The 26099-nt window shown below is 43.5% G+C and overlaps 1 protein-coding gene across 2 annotated transcripts in view; it reads right to left on the reverse strand.

Annotated features, from left to right (window-relative positions):
- Positions 1 to 490: 490 nt before the first annotated feature.
- LOC138948185 (26S proteasome non-ATPase regulatory subunit 5-like) overlaps positions 491 to 26099 on the reverse strand; it is a 37791-nt gene continuing 12182 nt past the window's right edge. For both annotated transcript variants that reach the window (XM_070319685.1, XM_070319686.1), the window contains exons 5-8: positions 12492 to 12744; positions 8986 to 9177; positions 3039 to 3148; positions 491 to 2468 (exon numbers count right to left, since the gene is read on the reverse strand). In XM_070319685.1, coding sequence (XP_070175786.1) covers positions 2073 to 2468; positions 3039 to 3148; positions 8986 to 9177; positions 12492 to 12744 — 951 coding nt within the window. In that variant the 3' untranslated portion in view covers positions 491 to 2072. The remainder of the gene's footprint in view (positions 2469 to 3038; positions 3149 to 8985; positions 9178 to 12491; positions 12745 to 26099) is intronic.

Genomic DNA, 26099 nt, shown 5'->3' on the forward strand with positions numbered 1-26099 from the left:
CATAATGTGACAAGGCATTTTCTCTTTTTTCTTTTCAGAGAACCATATAGCACCAGGAAGAAGATAAATCAAGACCTGATTATGAAAATAGCTTGAAGTTGAAAATAACTGCATTCATGCACACAAAAAAACAACCCATAAATCAATATTTCTGAAAATGACTTAGTCTATTGAATGTTACTACATGCATGGTTGATTGATTTTACAGACACACAGTCGAGCTTGTAATTTCTCTTTTAGAGATGAATAAAGATTATTGTATTGTATTGTATTGTATTGTATTGTAAAAGTAAAGTGACTTTTTACACTACCTAAACCTTTATAAAAAAAATGTTTAAAAAATAAGCGGTAAATGAAATTTATCATCCTAAGCAGTGTTGTAAATCATTCTTAAATACACAGAACCACACGCATATCACACCATTCTAACTACTTGCCCATACTTAAGTCACGCACACACACATGCAAGCATATTTAAAAGCAAAATGCATTACATATTCAGAACGTGCTCTGCAGGAAAGGGAAAATTTCAACAAATATATATTGTTCTGTTAGAAATGTCAGAATGAGCATGTCTTCTAGTTCTATATCAAGCTTACCTATCCCCACAACAAAGATTTCTGCGCAATAATGACAACAGTTTTACAAGCAGGATTTTTGCGCGGTAATGTCCACAGTTTTACAAGCAGGATATCTCCGCGGTAATGTCAACAGTTTTAATCATTTTAGGCACAATGTCAACAATACAAAGTTATATCACTCACACAACATCGTTACGTTTTCCTTTAAGTTTAACATTATTTGCACAAGTTACCAAAAACTTTGTTCTACATTTGTTTGGCTGAGAAGAAGAATGAGCTTTCTAATTCTTACGCTGTACCGACTGATTATGCAAGTAGCTCGGGAAGCCAATTCATTGAAAACAAAACAGGCCATCTGAGCTAACAACTGAAGAAGGACCTGAGCGTTTTGCGTGTTGCTCAGCTAAATTCACCATTATACAAACACAAGTCTGTTTTGCACATGGGTATCTTAATGTGCATTCCATCAGAAACTAAATAACCACCGTCTAAAAACTGCATGTTTAAATGACTGGTTACAAATGAAACACAAGTCTGATTGATACCGAACTGGACATCTGGACATCTTGCTTTCAACCAAGCAAGCAAAATGTAGTCTTATTTGTGGTGGGTGGGCACCAAGCATACTTTACTTTCCACGTGCGGGAGAAACAGAGCAGTAAGGAGTGCTTGTTCTAATTATATCAAAAATCTCATGTACTTCTACAGTATGCTACCAATCACAGCAAATAGCAAAAAAATATCAAACTACCCCAGACAGCAAATACCCAAAAATATCTTCTTACAAAGACGCAAACAGAATAAACAAAAGCAAACTTACAAAAAACTAATTCTCGCAGCAGACCACTGTTCTTCTCAGCCACTAGAAAGGAAACCATCTACCATGACTCAGGTAACACAAGAAACCATGTACAATGACTCAGGTATCTCAGCCACTAGAAAGGAAACCATGTACCATGACTCAGGTATCTCAGCCACTAGAAAGAAAACCGTCTACCATGACTCAGGTATCTCAGCCACTAGAAAGGAAACCGTCTACCATGACTCAGGTATCTCAGCCACTAGAAAGGAAACCATCTACCATGACTCAGGTATCTCAGCCACTAGAAAGGAAACCATGTACCATGACTCAGGTATCTCAGCCACTAGAAAGAAAACCGTCTACCATGACTCAGGTATCTCAGCCACTAGAAAGGAAACCATCTACCATGACTCAGGTATCTCAGCCACTAGAAAGGAAACCATCTACCATGACTCAGGTATCACAAGAAACCATGTACCATGACTCAGGTATCTCAGCCACTAGAAAGGAAACCATCTACCATGACTCAGGTATCACAAGAAACCATGTACCATGACTCAGGTATCACAAGAAACCATCTACCATGACTCAGGTATCACAAGAAACCATGTACCATGACTCAGGTATCACAAGAAACCATCTACCATGACTCAGGTATCACAACACAAAGGCAGCTGCCGGTGCCACCACTAAGACTCCTCGTACGCAACCTCCGACTGCGCTTGCACAAAGAACGCCCCCTGGCGGAAAAACTCCGTCACCTGCATGTAATATGGCCGGCCGAAAATGTCCGCTGTGGTGGGCGACTCCGCGATAGCTTGGACAACGTGAAACTTGGCTTCTTTACCCTCCTTCGTATTCTCCATGGCACGGTCTAACAAATACTCCTTGAAGCCTGCTGCATTATTCATGAGCTGCTGACCCCAGGGGGTCAAGGCCAGGCTCTGCAGGACCAGCATGGCGGGGACCTTGAGGTCGGAGAAGGGTTGCTTGGCAATGTTCCAGATGACCTCGAAAGGGTTGGCGCAAATTCTGCTGAACCAGTTTTGTGTGATGCGAAGAAGCTCTTCTGTCTGGTCGGCCACCTGTGTGGGCAAATTGATTGATGAATGAATAAATAAATTAGAAAATGAATAAATAAATAAATAAACAGATAAAAGAATGAATAAATGAATGAATAAATGAATCATTAAATCAATGAATAAATCAATAAATGATCTGAATGAATGAAGAACATTTATTTTTCTGAACACTTTTTCAGTGCCATTTCTTGTGTACCCTTGATAGTTACTCCAACTTGAAATTGAATCATACATTGCTTGAAGTTTTCTCTTCAACATTGCTAAACATCTCCTTTTTCATTTCTCACTTATATCATTATCATATCACTCACTTCGACCACAATGACTATCACACACTTTAAACACATGAATATATTTATGTATTGGGCAAACTTCAAGAATAACTGAGAAACAACTATTAGCAGTAGACATCTCTTAGTTGGGGGGCAAAGGTGTAGCTCGGTCGGTAGCATGCTTGCTTTATAACCAGTTTGTCGCTATCGGCTTCGGTCAGTAAAACTCTGCCACAATGCTACAAAATCCCGACAGAGTAATATCCAGAAAACGTCTATCAGCAGCAACTTGAGCACTAACCTGAATTTTCAAAAGATTTGCCAGAGTTACGAGCGCCCTAGCTCGCATGTCACTGGGGGAGTTCTTGATGATCTTGCCCAGGTTTGCCAGGCACTCGGTCATTGTATTTCCTGAAACACAAACAACAAAACATGCCATTGTAGAGTCTGAGTCCCTGTCATTGTATTGCCTGAAACACAAACAACAAAACATGCCATTGTAGAGTCTGAGTCCCTGTCATTGTATTGCCTGAAACACAAACAACAAAACATGCCATTGTAGAGTCTGAGTCCCTGTCATTGTACTGCCTGAAACACAAACAACAAAACATGCCATTGTAGAGTCTGAGTCCCTGTCATTGTATTGCCTGAAACACAAACAACAAAACATGCCATTGTAGAGTCTGAGTCCCTGTCATTGTACTGCCTGAAACACAAACAACAAAACATGCCATTGTAGAGTCTGAGTCCCTGTCATTGTATTGCCTGAAACACAAACAACAAAACATGTAGAGTCTGAGTCCCTGTCATTGTATTGCCTGAAACACAAACAACAAAACATGTAGAGTCTGAGTCCCTGTCATTGTATTGCCTGAAACACAAACAACAAAACATGCCATTGTAGAGTCTGAGTCCCTGTCATTGTACTGCCTGAAACACAAACAACAAAACATGCCATTGTAGAGTCCGAGTCCCTGTCATTGTATTGCCTGAAACACAAACAACAAAACATGCCATTGTAGAGTCTGAGTCCCTGTCATTGTACTGCCTGAAACACAAACAACAAAACATGCCATTGTAGAGTCTGAGTCCCTGTCATTGTATTGCCTGAAACACAAACAACAAAACATGCCATTGTAGAGTCTGAGTCCCTGTCATTGTATTGCCTGAAACACAAACAACAAAACATGCCATTGTAGAGTCTGAGTCCCTGTCATTGTATTGCCTGAAACACAAACAACAAAACATGCCATTGTAGAGTCTGAGTCCCTGTCATTGTATTGCCTGAAACACAAACAACAAAACATGTAGAGTCTGAGTCCCTGTCATTGTACTGCCTGAAACACAAACAACAAAACATGCCATTGTAGAGTCTGAGTCCCTGTCATTGTACTGCCTGAAACACAAACAACAAAACATGTAGAGTCTGAGTCCCTGTCATTGTACTGCCTGAAACACAAACAACAAAACATGCCATTGTAGAGTCTGAGTCCCTGTCATTGTATTGCCTGAAACACAAACAACAAAACATGTAGAGTCTGAGTCCCTGTCATTGTATTGCCTGAAACACAAACAACAAAACATGCCATTGTAGAGTCTGAGTCCCTGTCATTGTATTGCCTGAAACACAAACAACAAAACATGTAGAGTCTGAGTCCCTGTCATTGTACTGCCTGAAACACAAACAACAAAACATGTAGAGTCTGAGTCCCTGTCATTGTATTGCCTGAAACACAAACAACAAAACATGCCATTGTAGAGTCTGAGTCCCTGTCATTGTATTGCCTGAAACACAAACAACAAAACATGCCATTGTAGAGTCTGAGTCCCTGTCATTGTACTGCCTGAAACACAAACAACAAAACATGCCATTGTAGAGTCTGAGTCCCTGTCATTGTACTGCCTGAAACACAAACAACAAAACATGCCATTGTAGAGTCTGAGTCCCTGTCATTGTACTGCCTGAAACACAAACAACAAAACATGCCATTGTAGAGTCTGAGTCCCTGTCATTGTATTGCCTGAAACACAAACAACAAAACATGCCATTGTAGAGTCCGAGTCCCTGTCATTGTATTGCCTGAAACACAAACAACAAAACATGCCATTGTAGAGTCTGAGTCCCTGTCATTGTACTGCCTGAAACACAAACAACAAAACATGCCATTGTAGAGTCTGAGTCCCTGTCATTGTATTGCCTGAAACACAAACAACAAAACATGTAGAGTCTGAGTCCCTGTCATTGTATTGCCTGAAACACAAACAACAAAACATGCCATTGTAGAGTCTGAGTCCCTGTCATTGTATTGCCTGAAACACAAACAACAAAACATGCCATTGTAGAGTCCGAGTCCCTGTCATTGTACTGCCTGAAACACAAACAACAAAACATGCCATTGTAGAGTCTGAGTCCCTGTCATTGTACTGCCTGAAACACAAACAACAAAACATGCCATTGTAGAGTCTGAGTCCCTGTCATTGTATTGCCTGAAACACAAACAACAAAACATGTAGAGTCTGAGTCCCTGTCATTGTACTGCCTGAAACACAAACAACAAAACATGTAGAGTCCCTGTCATTGTATTGCCTGAAACACAAACAACAAAACATGCCATTGTAGAGTCCGAGTCCCTGTCATTGTACTGCCTGAAACACAAACAACAAAACATGCCATTGTAGAGTCTGAGTCCCTGTCATTGTATTGCCTGAAACACAAACAACAAAACATGTAGAGTCTGAGTCCCTGTCATTGTACTGCCTGAAACACAAACAACAAAACATGCCATTGTAGAGTCTGAGTCCCTGTCATTGTATTGCCTGAAACACAAACAACAAAACATGCCATTGTAGAGTCTGAGTCCCTGTCATTGTATTGCCTGAAACACAAACAACAAAACATGTAGAGTCTGAGTCCCTGTCATTGTACTGCCTGAAACACAAACAACAAAACATGCCATTGTAGAGTCTGAGTCCCTGTCATTGTACTGCCTGAAACACAAACAACAAAACATGTAGAGTCTGAGTCCCTGTCATTGTACTGCCTGAAACACAAACAACAAAACATGCCATTGTAGAGTCTGAGTCCCTGTCATTGTATTGCCTGAAACACAAACAACAAAACATGCCATTGTAGAGTCTGAGTCCCTGTCATTGTATTGCCTGAAACACAAACAACAAAACATGCCATTGTAGAGTCTGAGTCCCTGTCATTGTATTGCCTGAAACACAAACAACAAAACATGCCATTGTAGAGTCTGAGTCCCTGTCATTGTACTGCCTGAAACACAAACAACAAAACATGTAGAGTCCGAGTCCCTGTCATTGTATTGCCTGAAACACAAACAACAAAACATGCCATTGTAGAGTCTGAGTCCCTGTCATTGTATTGCCTGAAACACAAACAACAAAACATGTAGAGTCTGAGTCCCTGTCATTGTACTGCCTGAAACACAAACAACAAAACATGCCATTGTAGAGTCTGAGTCCCTGTCATTGTATTGCCTGAAACACAAACAACAAAACATGCCATTGTAGAGTCCGAGTCCCTGTCATTGTACTGCCTGAAACACAAACAACAAAACATGCCATTGTAGAGTCTGAGTCCCTGTCATTGTATTGCCTGAAACACAAACAACAAAACATGTAGAGTCTGAGTCCCTGTCATTGTATTGCCTGAAACACAAACAACAAAACATGCCATTGTAGAGTCTGAGTCCCTGTCATTGTATTGCCTGAAACACAAACAACAAAACATGTAGAGTCTGAGTCCCTGTCATTGTACTGCCTGAAACACAAACAACAAAACATGTAGAGTCTGAGTCCCTGTCATTGTACTGCCTGAAACACAAACAACAAAACATGCCATTGTAGAGTCTGAGTCCCTGCCATTGTACTGCCTGAAACACAAACAACAAAACATGCCATTGTAGAGTCTGAGTCCCTGTCATTGTACTGCCTGAAACACAAACAACAAAACATGTAGAGTCTGAGTCCCTGTCATTGTACTGCCTGAAACACAAACAACAAAACATGTAGAGTCTGAGTCCCTGTCATTGTACTGCCTGAAACACAAACAACAAAACATGTAGAGTCTGAGTCCCTGTCATTGTATTGCCTGAAACACAAACAACAAAACATGCCATTGTAGAGTCTGAGTCCCTGTCATTGTACTGCCTGAAACACAAACAACAAAACATGTAGAGTCTGAGTCCCTGTCATTGTATTGCCTGAAACACAAACAACAAAACATGCCATTGTAGAGTCTGAGTCCCTGTCATTGTACTGCCTGAAACACAAACAACAAAACATGCCATTGTAGAGTCTGAGTCCCTGTCATTGTATTGCCTGAAACACAAACAACAAAACATGCCATTGTAGAGTCTGAGTCCCTGTCATTGTACTGCCTGAAACACAAACAACAAAACATGTAGAGTCTGAGTCCCTGTCATTGTATTGCCTGAAACACAAACAACAAAACATGCCATTGTAGAGTCCGAGTCCCTGTCATTGTATTGCCTGAAACACAAACAACAAAACATGCCATTGTAGAGTCTGAGTCCCTGTCATTGTACTGCCTGAAACACAAACAACAAAACATGTAGAGTCTGAGTCCCTGTCATTGTACTGCCTGAAACACAAACAACAAAACATGCCATTGTAGAGTCTGAGTCCCTGTCATTGTACTGCCTGAAACACAAACAACAAAACATGCCATTGTAGAGTCCCTGTCATTGTATTGCCTGAAACACAAACAACAAAACATGCCATTGTAGAGTCCCTGTCATTGTATTGCCTGAAACACAAACAACAAAACATGTAGAGTCTGAGTCCCTGTCATTGTATTGCCTGAAACACAAACAACAAAGCATGTTGTTGTACAGTCTTTTCCCTGTCAATCAAACTACTCGAGCGAATGAATGCACCAATTTAACCTTGTGTGCTAAAGAGTACAGAGAATGCTGCAAAGCCACCTCAACGATCTCATCACGAAATCTCTGAGTGACCCTTTGATCGGAAACCAAAACCAATAATGCTGACCAGCTCATCACTTCATTTATGTTTTTTATTTTAATTACACATTAACATGCTTCCATTTGAAACGTTGAGGTCGTCATTGTGGACAAATTCTTTTCATCACAAAAGCGATCTTTGGAATTGACCGACGTATTCCGGAAGAATTCATGCATCAACTTACGTCACGTATTCGACGTCATCACTTCGCATACCTTATGGTCTCGGTATTTCGTTGGCCTTCATATTTCCTACTTGTAAAATTACCCTCAAAGCTAACCGAGACTAGTTGAGGTTGTATCAATGTGCCTCGCCAGCAGGTGGTTAATGGTTTTTTTAGCGAATGGTTATCGACAATTGTAATTCAATCAAGTTGGCGTTTTAATGAAACAGGTCCTGTGATTGGTCAGAATGCCCCAACTCATTATAAATTACCGGTCATTAATTGTCGATAACCACTCGCTAAAAAAGCCATTAACCACCTGCTGACGAGGCGCATTGATACCTCAACTAGTCTCGGTTAGCTTTGAGGGTCATTTAACAAGTAGGAAATATGAAGGCCAACGAAATACCGAGACCATAAGGTATGCGAAGTGATGACGTTGAATATGTGACGTAAGTTGATGCATGAATTCTTCCGGACTACGTCAGTCATTCCAAAGATCGCTTTTGTGACGAAAAGAATTTGTTTTAGAGTTTGCTGTCCAGAAACCCGTCAAAAAAGATGGGAAAATGTATGTGAAAGAAAACAAAACAGGAGGAGAGTGATACGACAGGAATACAGAAACATATTTCTTGGGACTTGACCCTTGCAGGTAGGTGGACTGAACGTAGTGTGTGAACAGAACAGAACCAATTCTGTCTGTTTACCATCGCATGAAAGCAGGAAAGAGATCGTCGTCAGATTGAATTACAATAACATTAACATGCTTCCATTTGAAACTTCGAGAAGCTTCAATTACCTTTGGTCGGGCGTCAATCCCCGATGACGACCTCGAAGTTTCAAATGGAAGCAGGTTAATGTGTAATTAATGACCGGTAATTTTTAATGAGTTGGGGCATTCTGACCAATCACAGGATCTGTTTCATTAAAACGCCAACTTGATTGAATTACAATTGAATTTGAAGTCCACATCACATTTGAAGTTAGGATGAAAAAAATCAGGTTGATTGGGGAATCAGAAACAAGGAATTTTTTTGGGGGGTGGGGGTCGGCATTACTAATGGAGTACACACACCTTGTTTCTCCAGTGCACTCTTGCCTTCTGGAGTGCTGCTGATGGAGCCGAGGGTGTCGATGGCTAAACACTTCATACTGGGGTCCCCCTTGTCATTGATGGCATCAAACAACAGGTTCAGGAACACCTGGAAATGGCTCAGCACTTCTTTGGGATGGAAACGAGCCAGCCCACCAAAGAATTTCAAAAAGCCTGTAAAAAAGTGGAGTTACAATTAAAATGTTATGTTTCTTGTAAAGAAAAAAACCACACAAGCAAATGCTTTTAAAAATGTGAACATCAATTTTCATGAAAATGTGTCTGGTAGTTTTCGAGATATGCTTCACACACACACAGATGCACACACACACATATACCTGGGGATACAAACCTCGCTCTCCGCTCTCATTAAAATATTCAGTCATTACTTGACTGAATGTAAAAAGGAGGGAGTCTTACAATGGGGGTAAATTTACAGAAGTTATGAACAGAAAATCTGAGAAAACAGGGTTTTAAATGGGAGGGAGTCTTAAGTTAAATGGGAGGGAGTCTTAAGTTAAATGGGAGGGAGTCTTAAGTTAAATGGGAGGGAGTCTTAAGTTAAATGGGAGGGAGTCTTAAGTTAAATGGGAGGGAGTCTTAAGTTAAAGTGGGGTTCCACTGTACATCAAATTAACTTTACCATGTCAAACCCGAGACATTTCACAAGAAACTTGACATATTGTGACCCCCTAATTTAATCCAATTAACTTCACCATGTCAAACCCGAGACATTTCACAAGAAACTTGACATATTGTGACCCCCTAATTTAATCCAATTAACTTTACCATGTCAAACCCGAGACATTTCACAAGAAACTTGACATATTGACACCCCCTAATTTAATCCAATTAACTTTACCATGTCAAACCCGAGACATTTCACAAGAAACTTGACATATTGACACCCCCTAATTTAATCCAATTAACTTTACCATGTCAAACCCGAGACATTTCACAAGAAACTTGACATATTGACACCCCCTAATTTAATCAAATTAACTTTACCATGTCAAACCCGAGACATTTCACAAGAAACTTGACATATTGACACCCCCTAATTTAATCAAATTAACTTTACCATGTCAAACCCGAGACATTTCACAAGAAACTTGACATATTGACACCCCCTAATTTAATCAAATTAACTTTACCATGTCAAACCCGAGACATTTCACAAGAAACTTGACATATTGACACCCCCTAATTTAATCCAATTAACTTTACCATGTCAAACCCGAGACATTTCACAAGAAACTTGACATATTGACACCCCCTAATTTAATCCAATTAACTTTACCATGTCAAACCCGAGACATTTCACAAGAAACTTGACATATTGACACCCCCTAATTTAATCCAATTAACTTTACCATGTCAAACCCGAGACATTTCACAAGAAACTTGACATATTGACACCCCCTAATTTAATCAAATTAACTTTACCATGTCAAACCCGAGACATTTCACAAGAAACTTGACATATTGACACCCCCTAATTTAAGACTTCCTCCGTTTTTTGCTTATTCAGCTTTTCTGTTCACACCGTCAACATTTACCTCCATTTTACGACTCCCTCCTTTTTACGACTCCCACCTTTTCCTTTTTACGACTTCTCCATTCTAACGATAACGACTCCCTCCATTTTAACGACTCCCTCCTTTTTACGACTCCCACCTTTTCCTTTTTACGACTCCCTCCATTCTAACGATAACGACTCCCTCCATTTTAACGACTCCCTCCTTTTAACGACTCCCTCCCTCCATTTTACGACTCCCTCCCTCCATTTTACGACTCCCTCCCTCCATTTTACGACTCCCTCCCTCCATTTTACGACTCCCTCCTTTATACGACTCCCTCTCCCTCCATTTTACGACTCCGACTCCCTCCTTTTTACAACTCCCACCTTTTTATGACTCCCTCCTTTTTAAGACACCCTCCTTTTTACGACTCCCTCCTTTTTACGACTCCCTCCTTTTCAATACTTTTACGACTCCCTCCTTTTTAAGACACCCTCCATTTTACGACACCCTCCATTTTACGACACCCTCCATTTTACGACACCCTCCATTTTACGACTCCCTCCATTTTAAGACACCCTCCTTTTTACGACTCCCTCCTTTTTACGACTCCCTCCTTTTTACAACTCCCTCCATTTTACGACTCCCTCCATTTTACGACTCCCTCCTTTTTATGACTCCCTCCTTTTTAAAGGGGGGGTTCCACTGTATGACTGACACTGACAGGCCACCACTGTATGACTGACACTGACAGGCCACCACTGTATGACTGACACTGACAGGCCACCACTGTATGACTGACACTGACAGGCCACCACTGTACGACTGACACTGACAGGCCACCACTGTATGACTGACACTGACAGGCCACCACTGTATGACTGACACTGACAGGCCACCACTGTATGACTGACACTGACAGGCCACCACTGTATGACTGACACTGACAGGCCACCACTGTATGACTGACACTGACAGGCCACCACTGTATGACTGACACTGACAGGCCACCACTGTATGACTGACACTGACAGGCCACCACTGTATGACTGACACTGACAGGCCACCACTGTATGACTGACACTGACAGGCCACCACTGTATGACTGACACTGACAGGCCACCACTGTATGACTGACACTGACAGGCCACCACTGTACGACTGACACTGACAGGCCACCACTGTACGACTGACACTGACAGGCCACCACTGTATGACTGACACTGACAGGCCACCACTGTATGACTGACACTGACAGGCCACCACTGTATGACTGACACTGACAGGCCACCACTGTATGACTGACACTGACAGGCCACCACTGTATGACTGACACTGACAGGCCACCACTGTATGACTGACACTGACAGGCCACCACTGTATGACTGACACTGACAGGCCACCACTGTATGACTGACACTGACAGGCCACCACTGTATGACTGACACTGACAGGCCACCACTGTATGACTGACACTGACAGGCCACCACTGTATGACTGACACTGACAGGCCACCACTGTATGACTGACACTGACAGGCCACCACTGTATGACTGACACTGACAGGCCACCACTGTATGACTGACACTGACAGGCCACCACTGTATGACTGACACTGACAGGCCACCACTGTATGACTGACACTGACAGGCCACCACTGTATGACTGACACTGACAGGCCATCATCAGTAATGTAGGGACACTGTTCACAAGTTACATCAATGTCCTGTCATCGCTACTTCTACTGTTTATCAAAGGTCTTGACATCAAGTTTATCAGCCAATCAGACCAGATTGTTGGTCTTTAAAGGGGGGGTTCCACTGTATGACTGACACTGACAGGCCATCATGAGTAATGTAGGGAAAATGTTCACTAGTCACATCAATGTCCTGTCATCGCAGCTTCTAGTTCTACTGTTTATCAAAGAAACTTTATATCAAGTTTATCAGCCAATCAGACCAAACTCACCAGGCAAAAGGTAGGGTCCAAAAGGACTCTCTCCCACCGTGGCCATCATTTCCTCCAGGCGCTTGACAGTCCCCTGCTGGTCAAGGAAGGTCAGACCCTGGGATGTCTGGGCCAGGTCCGACAGAAGTTCCAGACAGTTCAGCTGAAGCAGGATGTCGTCCGTCTGCATCTCGTTAATCAGCTTCGTCAGCACTCCCGTCTGACTGGACATCTCTAGGGCCTCAGGAGATATGGTGCTGATCTGAACCACCAGCTGTTTGAAGACGAATAAAAACGTGAGAGTGAGAGTGAGAGTGAGAGTGAGAGTGCTGTCACTCTGTTGCATTATACAGGGGAACCCCCCTTCAAGACCCCCCAATTTGAGACTCCTAGCCCTTTAAGACCCCCCAATTTGAGACTCTTCCCTTTAAGACCCTGTTTTCACAGATTCTCTGACAATGTACCCCTATTTTACCACTCCCTTCGTTTTAAGATCTGATTTTGACAGATTTGTGGAGGTCTTAAAAGGGGGGAGTGTCCACTGTGTACATGTTACCTGGCTGTGACATTAACCTGGCTGTGACATTAACCTGGCTGTGACATTAACCTGGCTGTGACATTAACCTGGCTGTGACATTAACCTGGCTGTGACATTAACCTGGCTGTAACATTAACCTGGCTGTAACATTAACCCTTACCTGGCTGTAACATTAACATTCTCTTTTCAAAGTTTATATTTCTCACAACAGAACCAGTTTCATGTAACTATGTTTCCATTCAGTGACACGATGGAGGTGCATTGAGATGGAGGTGCATTGAGATGGAGGTGCATTGAGATGGAGGTGCATTGAGATGGAGGTGCATTGAGATGGAGGTGCATTGAGATGGAGGTGCACTGAGATGGAGGTGCACTGAGATGGAGGTGCACTGAGATGGAAGTGCATTGAGATGGAGGTGCATTGACGGGGAAGAAAACGCAAGCAAATTTGAGTGTGCATGTTTCAACTGAAAGGCGTTCTGCCTTTCTGCCTGGTTCATTCTTACATGATGATGTGACAGACTTACCTGATAAACCCTGTACCTTACAGTGTCATCCTTTGCCATCACAGCCTGTAAGGTTTCAAAAATAGGACCACTGTCACATGATGATGTAACAGACTTACCTGATAAACCCTGTACCTCACTGTGTCATCCTTTGCCATCACAGCCTGTAAGGTTTCAAAAAAAGGACCACTGTCACATGATGATGTAACAGACTTACCTGATAAACCCTGTACCTTACAGTGTCATCCTTTGCCATCACAGCCTGTAAGGTTTCAAAAATAGGACCACTGTACATGATGATGTGACAGACTTACCTGATAAACCCTGTACCTTACAGTGTCATCTTTTGCCATCACAGCCTGTAAGGTTTCAAAAATAGGACCACTGTCACATGATGTGACAGACTTACCTGATAAACCCTGTACCTTACAGTGTCATCTTTTGCCATCACAGCCTGTAAGGTTTCAAAAATAGGACCACTGTCACATGATGATGTAACAGACTTACCTGATAAACCCTGTACCTCACTGTGTCATCCTTTGCCATCACAGCCTGTAAGGTTTCAAAAATAGGACCACTGTCACATGATGATGTGACAGACTTACCTGATAAACCCTGTACCTCACTGTGTCATCCTTTGCCATCACAGCCTGTAAGGTTTCAAAAAAAGGACCACTGTCACATGATGTGACAGACTTACCTGATAAACCCTGTACCTCACTGTGTCATCTTTTGCCATCACAGCCTGTAAGGTTTCAAAAATAGGACCACTGTACATGATGCAGGGATGAAAACTGAAGGAAAAAAAAAACTGAAAAAAAAATTCGAAGGCGCGTAGCGCCAAGTTTCGCAGGCGCAAAGCGCCAAGACTTCTAGGGGGGTCCGGGGGCATGCCCCCCCGGAAATTTTTTTTTCAAAGGTGCAATTTGGTGCAATCTGGGGCTATCTGAGCCTTAAAATTGGATTCAAACATGGCCCCAAAATACATACAAAATGAAGCAATCTGGTGCTCATTTGAAAGCAAATCTACTTCTTTTTCAGGCATTAAAAAGGGATTACAACAAGCTGGTATTGTCATGAAATATATATATATATATATATAATTTTATATCACTTTCAGACTACTAGGGGGGGGGGGGGGGGGGGTCCAGGGGCATGCTGCCCCGGGAAAAAAAAGGTCAGTGGGTGCAAAATAAAGAGAGAGACAGAGAGAGAGAGAGAGAGAGAGAGAGAGAGAGAGAGAGAGAGAGAGAGAGAGAGAGAGAGAGAGAGAGAGAGAGAGAGTGAGTGTCAACAATCTACGACACGACTGCCAACTAGTCTCGGCCCGCTCAAAAAACAATGACCGAGACTTTCAGGCCTGACCATACTTAATGTTTTTTCCGCAACACACGCACTTCACCACGCCTTCCTCGTCCAATTTTCGGATAACGTCCCCAACTCGAACATCATCGATGTGTTTGTCCATCCAATCCCATCGGAATTTGTTCTTGGAGCATGAATCGGGAAGTCGATCCTTGTCACGTTGGAGAACTTTCGCGCTCGCCATTTTGTTTGAGAAGGATGAGACTGTTCGTCTTTAAACAGAAACCGTACCGTCAAAAAACCGGAATCGCACAAATAAATCGGATGGCCCATTGAAACTAAACGGAAAAGTCGGAAAAAACGGAGAATTTTCATCCCTGATGATGATGCGACAGACTTACCTGATAAACCCTGTACCTCACTGTGTCATCTTTTGCCATCACAGCCTGTAAGGCAGGGATGTTGCTACAAATTCATACCTATAGGACAAATGTCCTGAGCTCTTCGGCATCAATAGGACATTTGACTGCTTTCAGACATTTTAATAGGACATTATAATTTTGTGCAAAACACAAAATTATGATCACACACACATATCAATATATGCACCAACATTGTGTGCGTATATTGTTTTATTACTTTTGTTTAAACAGGACACACACAAAAAAGAAACAAACAAACTAAAAAGCAACCCAAAACTTCAACACTCTTACTTTGATTGGCACACATACTGCATGATTTCCTGACAGAGCTTTTTCTCGACATATTCGACAAAACAGTTTACCTATATGAGTTGTTCTTCAGTACTGGTGACAGAAAGGGGGAAAAGTGGTCAAAATTCAAATCTCTAGTTTTGTTTTTGAAATATTGCTTTCCATAAAGCAGAAATACTGTAGTATCTGTTGTACATAAGAAAAAATCACTGGTTCACATGGTTCCTACATAATCTAACTTTTAAAGCTGGTTCTTGTGTGTCTGTGTGTATGTTTGTATGATGACGATAGGACCCGAAACGGCTGCACGGACTGAGACAGGAATTGCAGAGAATGTTCTTTGCCACTCGAGTCGTGTCATAGGGTACTTTTGGAATAGCAAATTTGAAAGGATTCTTCAAAAAACGGCGGAAAACATTATATACCCTTGGAGCTATCGAGGATCCTCCCCGTTTGGGCTGTCGAATGGTCTTGTTAAAAGACGTTTTCAAATGCGGTTAACGGGGAGATACACTCGAAGCACATTTTAGCGAAGTTATGTTGCCAAATCATCAAAGATCAACATTTCACTACACGGATCGATGCACACAGTCGAAATAGATGTGACTTTCACACGACCGAAGACTACTTACTAGCAGACTAGCAGACGACAAGATCTAAATATTTAGATCAGTGAGAGCAATCCGTTGAAGAACAGTTACTCCGCTTATTCGTCTTCAGTTAAACTTATTTCCCCTGCCATAAGTTTCCTTGCAGAACTGCAGTCGTGTAGTGAAATGAACTAGTGTCATCGGAAGATTCTTCTCAGTCAATGATCAAAGCACAGTACCGTACTTTCCGGGTGACAAGGCGCTACAGCGCATAAGGCGCACCCCCTTCTTTTTAACAAAAATTGTAATCCAGTCACCCATTGGGCGCAGGGGGCCGATAGGGCGCACCAAAATTGAAAAAGTATACCGGTAACAAACGGTCGAAGAATGAAAATAAGCCGCACATCAAAGGAAGAATACAGAGTGGAAATGACCCAGTTTTTGCCATGAGAGGTGGTTCCCCTGTCATATCTGAGAGAGGAAACACTTCCTGCACCGGGGTCAGTGAGTTTAACAGAGTGGAAATATGTGTGCTCTGTGTGTGCCGCGAGATCAAAGGCAGGTCCATTGTGATAGCTGGGTGGCTTGAGAGCTCGAGGAAACTTGGCCAGGGCAGTACCTAGTAGCTGAAACATGCATTATCACAAGTTGTTTGACTGGTACTCAGGTGGTCTCTTTGATTTTTTTTCGTATTTCATACACGGATTAGGCGCTTCGTTATACAAGACGCAGGGGTCGAACTCGAGGAAAAAAGTCGCGCCTTATGACCCGGAAAGTACGGTAAGTTCTATGCTGACAAAAGTCACTTTCGGACAACACGACGATTGACTTAATTTATGAGCCCAAAGGTAACAATATCGACAAGAATGTACGCATTTGACATTAAATGAAACATTCATAGACAGTTTCCAACTCACCAGATCTGCCAAAGAGCCGTCATTCATGAAAAAAACGATGATTTTAATCAGACAGGTATCGGAAACAAGTCTTGGTCACCTGCGTTATTCCCTCCGAGGCGACGTGACGGCGCCACATTTGTTTGTTTATGGCTGTTTATCGCGAAACAACACAGTTGAAATTTGTGTGTAAAATACCACAAATGTGTGGTGAATCAGTTCGTCATCTGCGTTTCGATGGTAATTCAGTCAGATTGGAGTTACTTTGAATCGAAGGCGAGGGTAACCTGCGTTATTTGTGTGACGGCGTGAACAAATTTGATTGCAATATTTTATACAGAAAGTAAATTTCAATGATTCTGGCTCAGACTTGTAGATCTGTTATGCAGTGTTTTGGTACAGTGAAAACTGTCAAATACGGTCACTGGACTTAGCGGACACTCGCAGAATACGGACAGTCAGTCTCGGCACGGACTGCTTTACACTGTAAAACACCTGTACGTTACGGCCACCTCGGCATTACGGACGCGGACACGTATTTTGGGTCCATAATAAGTCATATACCTGCTAAATACGGACATCCACAGCAAGCTGGGAAGTTCGATCGACGAAGAAGACGATAAATCGATCAGTTGATATTATTCGGTATCTGAGCAGCTCTCGCGAGACACGCTATTTGTTATTATGCTTTGAACATCGCGAGAACTTCGAACCTTGGCTTGTGCAGCTCGCACGAGATCGCTGTACCGCATGCTTTGCTATGCTCTGAAGTTTGCGAGAGATTACGAGAGCTTGGAATACCGATAGAGTCTATTCTTGGTGAGTGTTTTAAGTCGACGCATTTGATTGGCTGCTAGAGTTCCAAGGCAGCCAATCCAACGCGTGGAACGTGTTCGGCGGAACGGAAGTGAAAGTGTATGAGTGAATGTATCTTCTCTTCGAAAGAGTGATTCGTGTTTAACAAGATGGCAGCAAGAAATTCAAATTCAAGAAAAGGAAGAAATGCGCTGACTTTAGAACAAAGGATAAATGTTGTCAAACAACTGGAAAGTGGGAAATCATGCCGAACGATTGCACAAGAGCTTGGGTGTGGGAGAACGCAGATTTCGAAAATCAGCGTCGACCGGGAAAAAATAATGAAGTTGTGGGAATCGGGAGACGGACGTGCTGACCAGAAATGGGTTTCGAAGAAGACAACCGAATATGAAGAGCTAAATGACGCCGTGTTCGAGTGGTTTTCAACCAAACGTGCGAATCACATTGCCATCAATGGTCCACTCAGACAACGCTGGACAAATTCTTTCAAAAGCTGATGAGTGCAGAATGAAGTGAATGTGAATGTGTTGTATGAATGAGATCCAGTAACTTTTTAACAATTTAAATTTATACAGTTGATATGATAAAAAGCTTTTAAACTTGTTTTACAACAGTCAATATTAAATGTTTCTCTATTTAATCTAAACAGCTTCTGTTTTTCTTATAAATGTACATGTACATGTGCAGTACTCTCTCTCTCTCTCTCTCAACTTGACTTTGTCGCGTTTACTTGCACCTGTCTAATAAGGACACCTGCAGAATAAGGACACTTTTGTCTGGTCCCAAGGGTGTCCTTATTTGACAGGTTTTACTGTAGTGTATCTGCTTTTCTGCTATGAAGCTCATTTGGAGTGATACGCTGATCGAAGTGGGGTACCCTATGTGGGACATCAGCTGTATGCAGATTACGCCTCAGAACACTTTTGCATTTCACAAAGACAACAATAATTTGCAACATTTCAAGAACTGCATCAGTTTTATTAGATACTATTTCAACAAAAACAGCACATACACGACTATTATCAACAACACAGAACGGGAGGTAAGTCTTCAAAGACGCACCAAGTGTGCGTTCCCATTTTTGGACGCCATTTTTGCTAGCATTTTCACAGTAAATCTTAATATTTCCATATCTATTGAATGATTTTGGTATTTTCTTTGATTGTGCCGATTCTCCTATCTCTCTGGCATGTACTGGGTGCTTTGTGACCAGTTTCTCCCCTAGACTGTATTGAAAAAATGCGTCCGTGTGAGCTGACCCCCACTTGTGACCAGTAGCAAAGAACAACTCATATAGATGGTCTCTTTGCTGTCAAATTCTAACCAACTAGTACTAAACAGAGTCAGCCATGAATAGTTAACCTTATTAAAAGACCGTCTGTGCGAATGTCCTGTTGTACCGACACGTACATATTCAAGTCACGAAACTTTACTTTCCGTGATTGTGGAGGTTTCCGCAGCGACACTGTCATTGGCGCTGTCATTTTCCGGAATTATGCTATTGCTAGCCGTGTTTTCCCATGTTCTTCTTGGCCCTGATGTAGCACACGGAATTATGCTATTGCTAGCCGTGTTTTCCCATGTTCTTCTTGGCCCTGATGTAGCACACGGAATTATGCTATTGCTAGCCGTGTTTTCCCATGTTCTTCTTGGCCCTGATGTAGCACACGGAATGATGCTATTGCTAGCCGTGTTTTCCCATGTTCTTCTTGGCCCTGATGTAGCACACGGAATTATGCTATTGCTAGCCGTGTTTTCCCATGTTCTTCTTGGCCCTGATGTAGCACACGGAATTATGCTATTGCTAGCCGTGTTTTCCCATGTTCTTCTTGGCCCTGATGTAGCACACGGAATGATGCTATTGCTAGCCGTGTTTTCCCATGTTCTTCTTGGCCCTGATGTAGCACACGGAATGATGCTATTGCTAGCCGTGTTTTCCCATGTTCTTCTTGGCCCTGATGTAGCACACGGAATGATGCTATTGCTAGCCGTGTTTTCCCATGTTCTTCTTGGCCCTGATGTAGCACACGGAATGATGCTATTGCTAGCCGTGTTTTCCCATGTTCTTCTTGGCCCTGATGTAGCACACGGAATGATGCTATTGCTAGCCGTGTTTTCCCATGTTCTTCTTGGCCCTGATGTAGCACACGGAATTATGCTATTGCTAGCCGTGTTTTCCCATGTTCTTCTTGGCCCTGATGTAGCACACGGAATGATGCTATTGCTAGCCGTGTTTTCCCATGTTCTTCTTGGCCCTGATGTAGCACACGGAATGATGCTATTGCTAGCCGTGTTTTCCCATGTTCTTCTTGGCCCTGATGTAGCACACGGAATTATGCTATTGCTAGCCGTGTTTTCCCATGTTCTTCTTGGCCCTGATGTAGCACACGGAATGATGCTATTGCTAGCCGTGTTTTCCCATGTTCTTCTTGGCCCTGATGTAGCACACGGAATTATGCTATTGCTAGCCGTGTTTTCCCATGTTCTTCTTGGCCCTGATGTAGCACACGGAATGATGCTATTGCTAGCCGTGTTTTCCCATGTTCTTCTTGGCCCTGATGTAGCACACGGAATTATGCTATTGCTAGCCGTGTTTTCCCATGTTCTTCTTGGCCCTGATGTAGCACACGGAATGATGCTATTGCTAGCCGTGTTTTCCCATGTTCTTCTTGGCCCTGATGTAGCACACGGAATGATGCTATTGCTAGCCGTGTTTTCCCATGTTCTTCTTGGCCCTGATGTAGCACACGGAATGATGCTATTGCTAGCCGTGTTTTCCCATGTTCTTCTTGGCCCTGATGTAGCACACGGAATGATGCTATTGCTAGCCGTGTTTTCCCATGTTCTTCTTGGCCCTGATGTAGCACACGGAATTATGCTATTGCTAGCCGTGTTTTCCCATGTTCTTCTTGGCCCTGATGTAGCACACGGAATGATGCTATTGCTAGCCGTGTTTTCCCATGTTCTTCTTGGCCCTGATGTAGCACACGGAATGATGCTATTGCTAGCCGTGTTTTCCCATGTTCTTCTTGGCCCTGATGTAGCACACGGAATGATGCTATTGCTAGCCGTGTTTTCCCATGTTCTTCTTGGCCCTGATGTAGCACACGGAATGATGCTATTGCTAGCCGTGTTTTCCCATGTTCTTCTTGGCCCTGATGTAGCACACGGAATGATGCTATTGCTAGCCGTGTTTTCCCATGTTCTTCTTGGCCCTGATGTAGCACACGGAATGATGCTATTGCTAGCCGTGTTTTCCCATGTTCTTCTTGGCCCTGATGTAGCACACGGAATTATGCTATTGCTAGCCGTGTTTTCCCATGTTCTTCTTGGCCCTGATGTAGCACACGGAATGATGCTATTGCTAGCCGTGTTTTCCCATGTTCTTCTTGGCCCTGATGTAGCACACGGAATTATGCTATTGCTAGCCGTGTTTTCCCATGTTCTTCTTGGCCCTGATGTAGCACACGGAATGATGCTATTGCTAGCCGTGTTTTCCCATGTTCTTCTTGGCCCTGATGTAGCACACGGAATTATGCTATTGCTAGCCGTGTTTTCCCATGTTCTTCTTGGCCCTGATGTAGCACACGGAATGATGCTATTGCTAGCCGTGTTTTCCCATGTTCTTCTTGGCCCTGATGTAGCACACGGAATGATGCTATTGCTAGCCGTGTTTTCCCATGTTCTTCTTGGCCCTGATGTAGCACACGATGCTATTGCTAGCCGTGTTTTCCCATGTTCTTCTTGGCCCTGATGTAGCACACGGAATGATGCTATTGCTAGCCGTGTTTTCCCATGTTCTTCTTGGCCCTGATGTAGCACACGGAATGATGCTATTGCTAGCCGTGTTTTCCCATGTTCTTCTTGGCCCTGATGTAGCACACGGAATGATGCTATTGCTAGCCGTGTTTTCCCATGTTCTTCTTGGCCCTGATGTAGCACACGGAATTATGCTATTGCTAGCCGTGTTTTCCCATGTTCTTCTTGGCCCTGATGTAGCACACGGAATTATGCTATTGCTAGCCGTGTTTTCCCATGTTCTTCTTGGCCCTGATGTAGCACACGGAATGATGCTATTGCTAGCCGTGTTTTCCCATGTTCTTCTTGGCCCTGATGTAGCACACGGAATTATGCTATTGCTAGCCGTGTTTTCCCATGTTCTTCTTGGCCCTGATATAGCACACGGAATGATGCTATTGCTAGCCGTGTTTTCCCATGTTCTTCTTGGCCCTGATGTAGCACACGGAATGATGCTATTGCTAGCCGTGTTTTCCCATGTTCTTCTTGGCCCTGATGTAGCACACGGAATGATGCTATTGCTAGCCGTGTTTTCCCATGTTCTTCTTGGCCCTGATGTAGCACACGGAATGATGCTATTGCTAGCCGTGTTTTCCCATGTTCTTCTTGGCCCTGATGTAGCACACGGAATGATGCTATTGCTAGCCGTGTTTTCCCATGTTCTTCTTGGCCCTGATGTAGCACACGGAATTATGCTATTGCTAGCCGTGTTTTCCCATGTTCTTCTTGGCCCTGATGTAGCACACGGAATGATGCTATTGCTAGCCGTGTTTTCCCATGTTCTTCTTGGCCCTGATGTAGCACACGGAATTATGCTATTGCTAGCCGTGTTTTCCCATGTTCTTCTTGGCCCTGATGTAGCACACGGAATGATGCTATTGCTAGCCGTGTTTTCCCATGTTCTTCTTGGCCCTGATGTAGCACACGGAATGATGCTATTGCTAGCCGTGTTTTCCCATGTTCTTCTTGGCCCTGATGTAGCACACGGAATTATGCTATTGCTAGCCGTGTTTTCCCATGTTCTTCTTGGCCCTGATGTAGCACACGGAATTATGCTATTGCTAGCCGTGTTTTCCCATGTTCTTCTTGGCCCTGATGTAGCACACGGAATTATGCTATTGCTAGCCGTGTTTTCCCATGTTCTTCTTGGCCCTGATGTAGCACACGGAATTATGCTATTGCTAGCCGTGTTTTCCCATGTTCTTCTTGGCCCTGATGTAGCACACGGAATGATGCTATTGCTAGCCGTGTTTTCCCATGTTCTTCTTGGCCCTGATGTAGCACACGGAATGATGCTATTGCTAGCCGTGTTTTCCCATGTTCTTCTTGGCCCTGATATAGCACACGGAATGATGCTATTGCTAGCCGTGTTTTCCCATGTTCTTCTTGGCCCTGATATAGCACACGGAATGATGCTATTGCTAGCCGTGTTTTCCCATGTTCTTCTTGGCCCTGATGTAGCACACGGAATGATGCTATTGCTAGCCGTGTTTTCCCATGTTCTTCTTGGCCCTGATGTAGCACACGGAATTATGCTATTGCTAGCCGTGTTTTCCCATGTTCTTCTTGGCCCTGATGTAGCACACGGAATGATGCTATTGCTAGCCGTGTTTTCCCATGTTCTTCTTGGCCCTGATGTAGCACACGGAATGATGCTATTGCTAGCCGTGTTTTCCCATGTTCTTCTTGGCCCTGATGTAGCACACGGAATTATGCTATTGCTAGCCGTGTTTTCCCATGTTCTTCTTGGCCCTGATGTAGCACACGGAATGATGCTATTGCTAGCCGTGTTTTCCCATGTTCTTCTTGGCCCTGATGTAGCACACGGAATGATGCTATTGCTAGCCGTGTTTTCCCATGTTCTTCTTGGCCCTGATGTAGCACACGGAATGATGCTATTGCTAGCCGTGTTTTCCCATGTTCTTCTTGGCCCTGATGTAGCACACGGAATTATGCTATTGCTAGCCGTGTTTTCCCATGTTCTTCTTGGCCCTGATGTAGCACACGGAATTATGCTATTGCTAGCCGTGTTTTCCCATGTTCTTCTTGGCCCTGATGTAGCACACGGAATTATGCTATTGCTAGCCGTGTTTTCCCATGTTCTTCTTGGCCCTGATGTAGCACACGGAATTATGCTATTGCTAGCCGTGTTTTCCCATGTTCTTCTTGGCCCTGATGTAGCACACGGAATTATGCTATTGCTAGCCGTGTTTTCCCATGTTCTTCTTGGCCCTGATGTAGCACACGGAATGATGCTATTGCTAGCCGTGTTTTCCCATGTTCTTCTTGGCCCTGATGTAGCACACGGAATTATGCTATTGCTAGCCGTGTTTTCCCATGTTCTTCTTGGCCCTGATGTAGCACACGGAATGATGCTATTGCTAGCCGTGTTTTCCCATGTTCTTCTTGGCCCTGATGTAGCACACGGAATTATGCTATTGCTAGCCGTGTTTTCCCATGTTCTTCTTGGCCCTGATGTAGCACACGGAATGATGCTATTGCTAGCCGTGTTTTCCCATGTTCTTCTTGGCCCTGATGTAGCACACGGAATTATGCTATTGCTAGCCGTGTTTTCCCATGTTCTTCTTGGCCCTGATGTAGCACACGGAATGATGCTATTGCTAGCCGTGTTTTCCCATGTTCTTCTTGGCCCTGATGTAGCACACGGAATGATGCTATTGCTAGCCGTGTTTTCCCATGTTCTTCTTGGCCCTGATGTAGCACACGGAATTATGCTATTGCTAGCCGTGTTTTCCCATGTTCTTCTTGGCCCTGATGTAGCACACGGAATTATGCTATTGCTAGCCGTGTTTTCCCATGTTCTTCTTGGCCCTGATGTAGCACACGGAATTATGCTATTGCTAGCCGTGTTTTCCCATGTTCTTCTTGGCCCTGATGTAGCACACGGAATTATGCTATTGCTAGCCGTGTTTTCCCATGTTCTTCTTGGCCCTGATGTAGCACACGGAATGATGCTATTGCTAGCCGTGTTTTCCCATGTTCTTCTTGGCCCTGATGTAGCACACGGAATGATGCTATTGCTAGCCGTGTTTTCCCATGTTCTTCTTGGCCCTGATGTAGCACACGGAATGATGCTATTGCTAGCCGTGTTTTCCCATGTTCTTCTTGGCCCTGATGTAGCACACGGAATTATGCTATTGCTAGCCGTGTTTTCCCATGTTCTTCTTGGCCCTGATGTAGCACACGGAATGATGCTATTGCTAGCCGTGTTTTCCCATGTTCTTCTTGGCCCTGATGTAGCACACGGAATGATGCTATTGCTAGCCGTGTTTTCCCATGTTCTTCTTGGCCCTGATGTAGCACACGGAATTATGCTATTGCTAGCCGTGTTTTCCCATGTTCTTCTTGGCCCTGATGTAGCACACGGAATTATGCTATTGCTAGCCGTGTTTTCCCATGTTCTTCTTGGCCCTGATGTAGCACACGGAATTATGCTATTGCTAGCCGTGTTTTCCCATGTTCTTCTTGGCCCTGATGTAGCACACGGAATTATGCTATTGCTAGCCGTGTTTTCCCATGTTCTTCTTGGCCCTGATGTAGCACACGGAATGATGCTATTGCTAGCCGTGTTTTCCCATGTTCTTCTTGGCCCTGATGTAGCACACGGAATGATGCTATTGCTAGCCGTGTTTTCCCATGTTCTTCTTGGCCCTGATGTAGCACACGGAATTATGCTATTGCTAGCCGTGTTTTCCCATGTTCTTCTTGGCCCTGATGTAGCACACGGAATTATGCTATTGCTAGCCGTGTTTTCCCATGTTCTTCTTGGCCCTGATGTAGCACACGGAATGATGCTATTGCTAGCCGTGTTTTCCCATGTTCTTCTTGGCCCTGATGTAGCACACGGAATGATGCTATTGCTAGCCGTGTTTTCCCATGTTCTTCTTGGCCCTGATGTAGCACACGGAATGATGCTATTGCTAGCCGTGTTTTCCCATGTTCTTCTTGGCCCTGATGTAGCACACGGAATGATGCTATTGCTAGCCGTGTTTTCCCATGTTCTTCTTGGCCCTGATGTAGCACACGGAATGATGCTATTGCTAGCCGTGTTTTCCCATGTTCTTCTTGGCCCTGATGTAGCACACGGAATTATGCTATTGCTAGCCGTGTTTTCCCATGTTCTTCTTGGCCCTGATGTAGCACACGGAATGATGCTATTGCTAGCCGTGTTTTCCCATGTTCTTCTTGGCCCTGATGTAGCACACGGAATGATGCTATTGCTAGCCGTGTTTTCCCATGTTCTTCTTGGCCCTGATGTAGCACACGGAATGATGCTATTGCTAGCCGTGTTTTCCCATGTTCTTCTTGGCCCTGATGTAGCACACGGAATTATGCTATTGCTAGCCGTGTTTTCCCATGTTCTTCTTGGCCCTGATGTAGCACACGGAATTATGCTATTGCTAGCCGTGTTTTCCCATGTTCTTCTTGGCCCTGATGTAGCACACG

Source organism: Littorina saxatilis, linkage group LG15 (assembly GCF_037325665.1).
Source record: "Littorina saxatilis isolate snail1 linkage group LG15, US_GU_Lsax_2.0, whole genome shotgun sequence".
In the NCBI taxonomy this organism is placed as follows: domain Eukaryota; kingdom Metazoa; phylum Mollusca; class Gastropoda; order Littorinimorpha; family Littorinidae; genus Littorina; species Littorina saxatilis.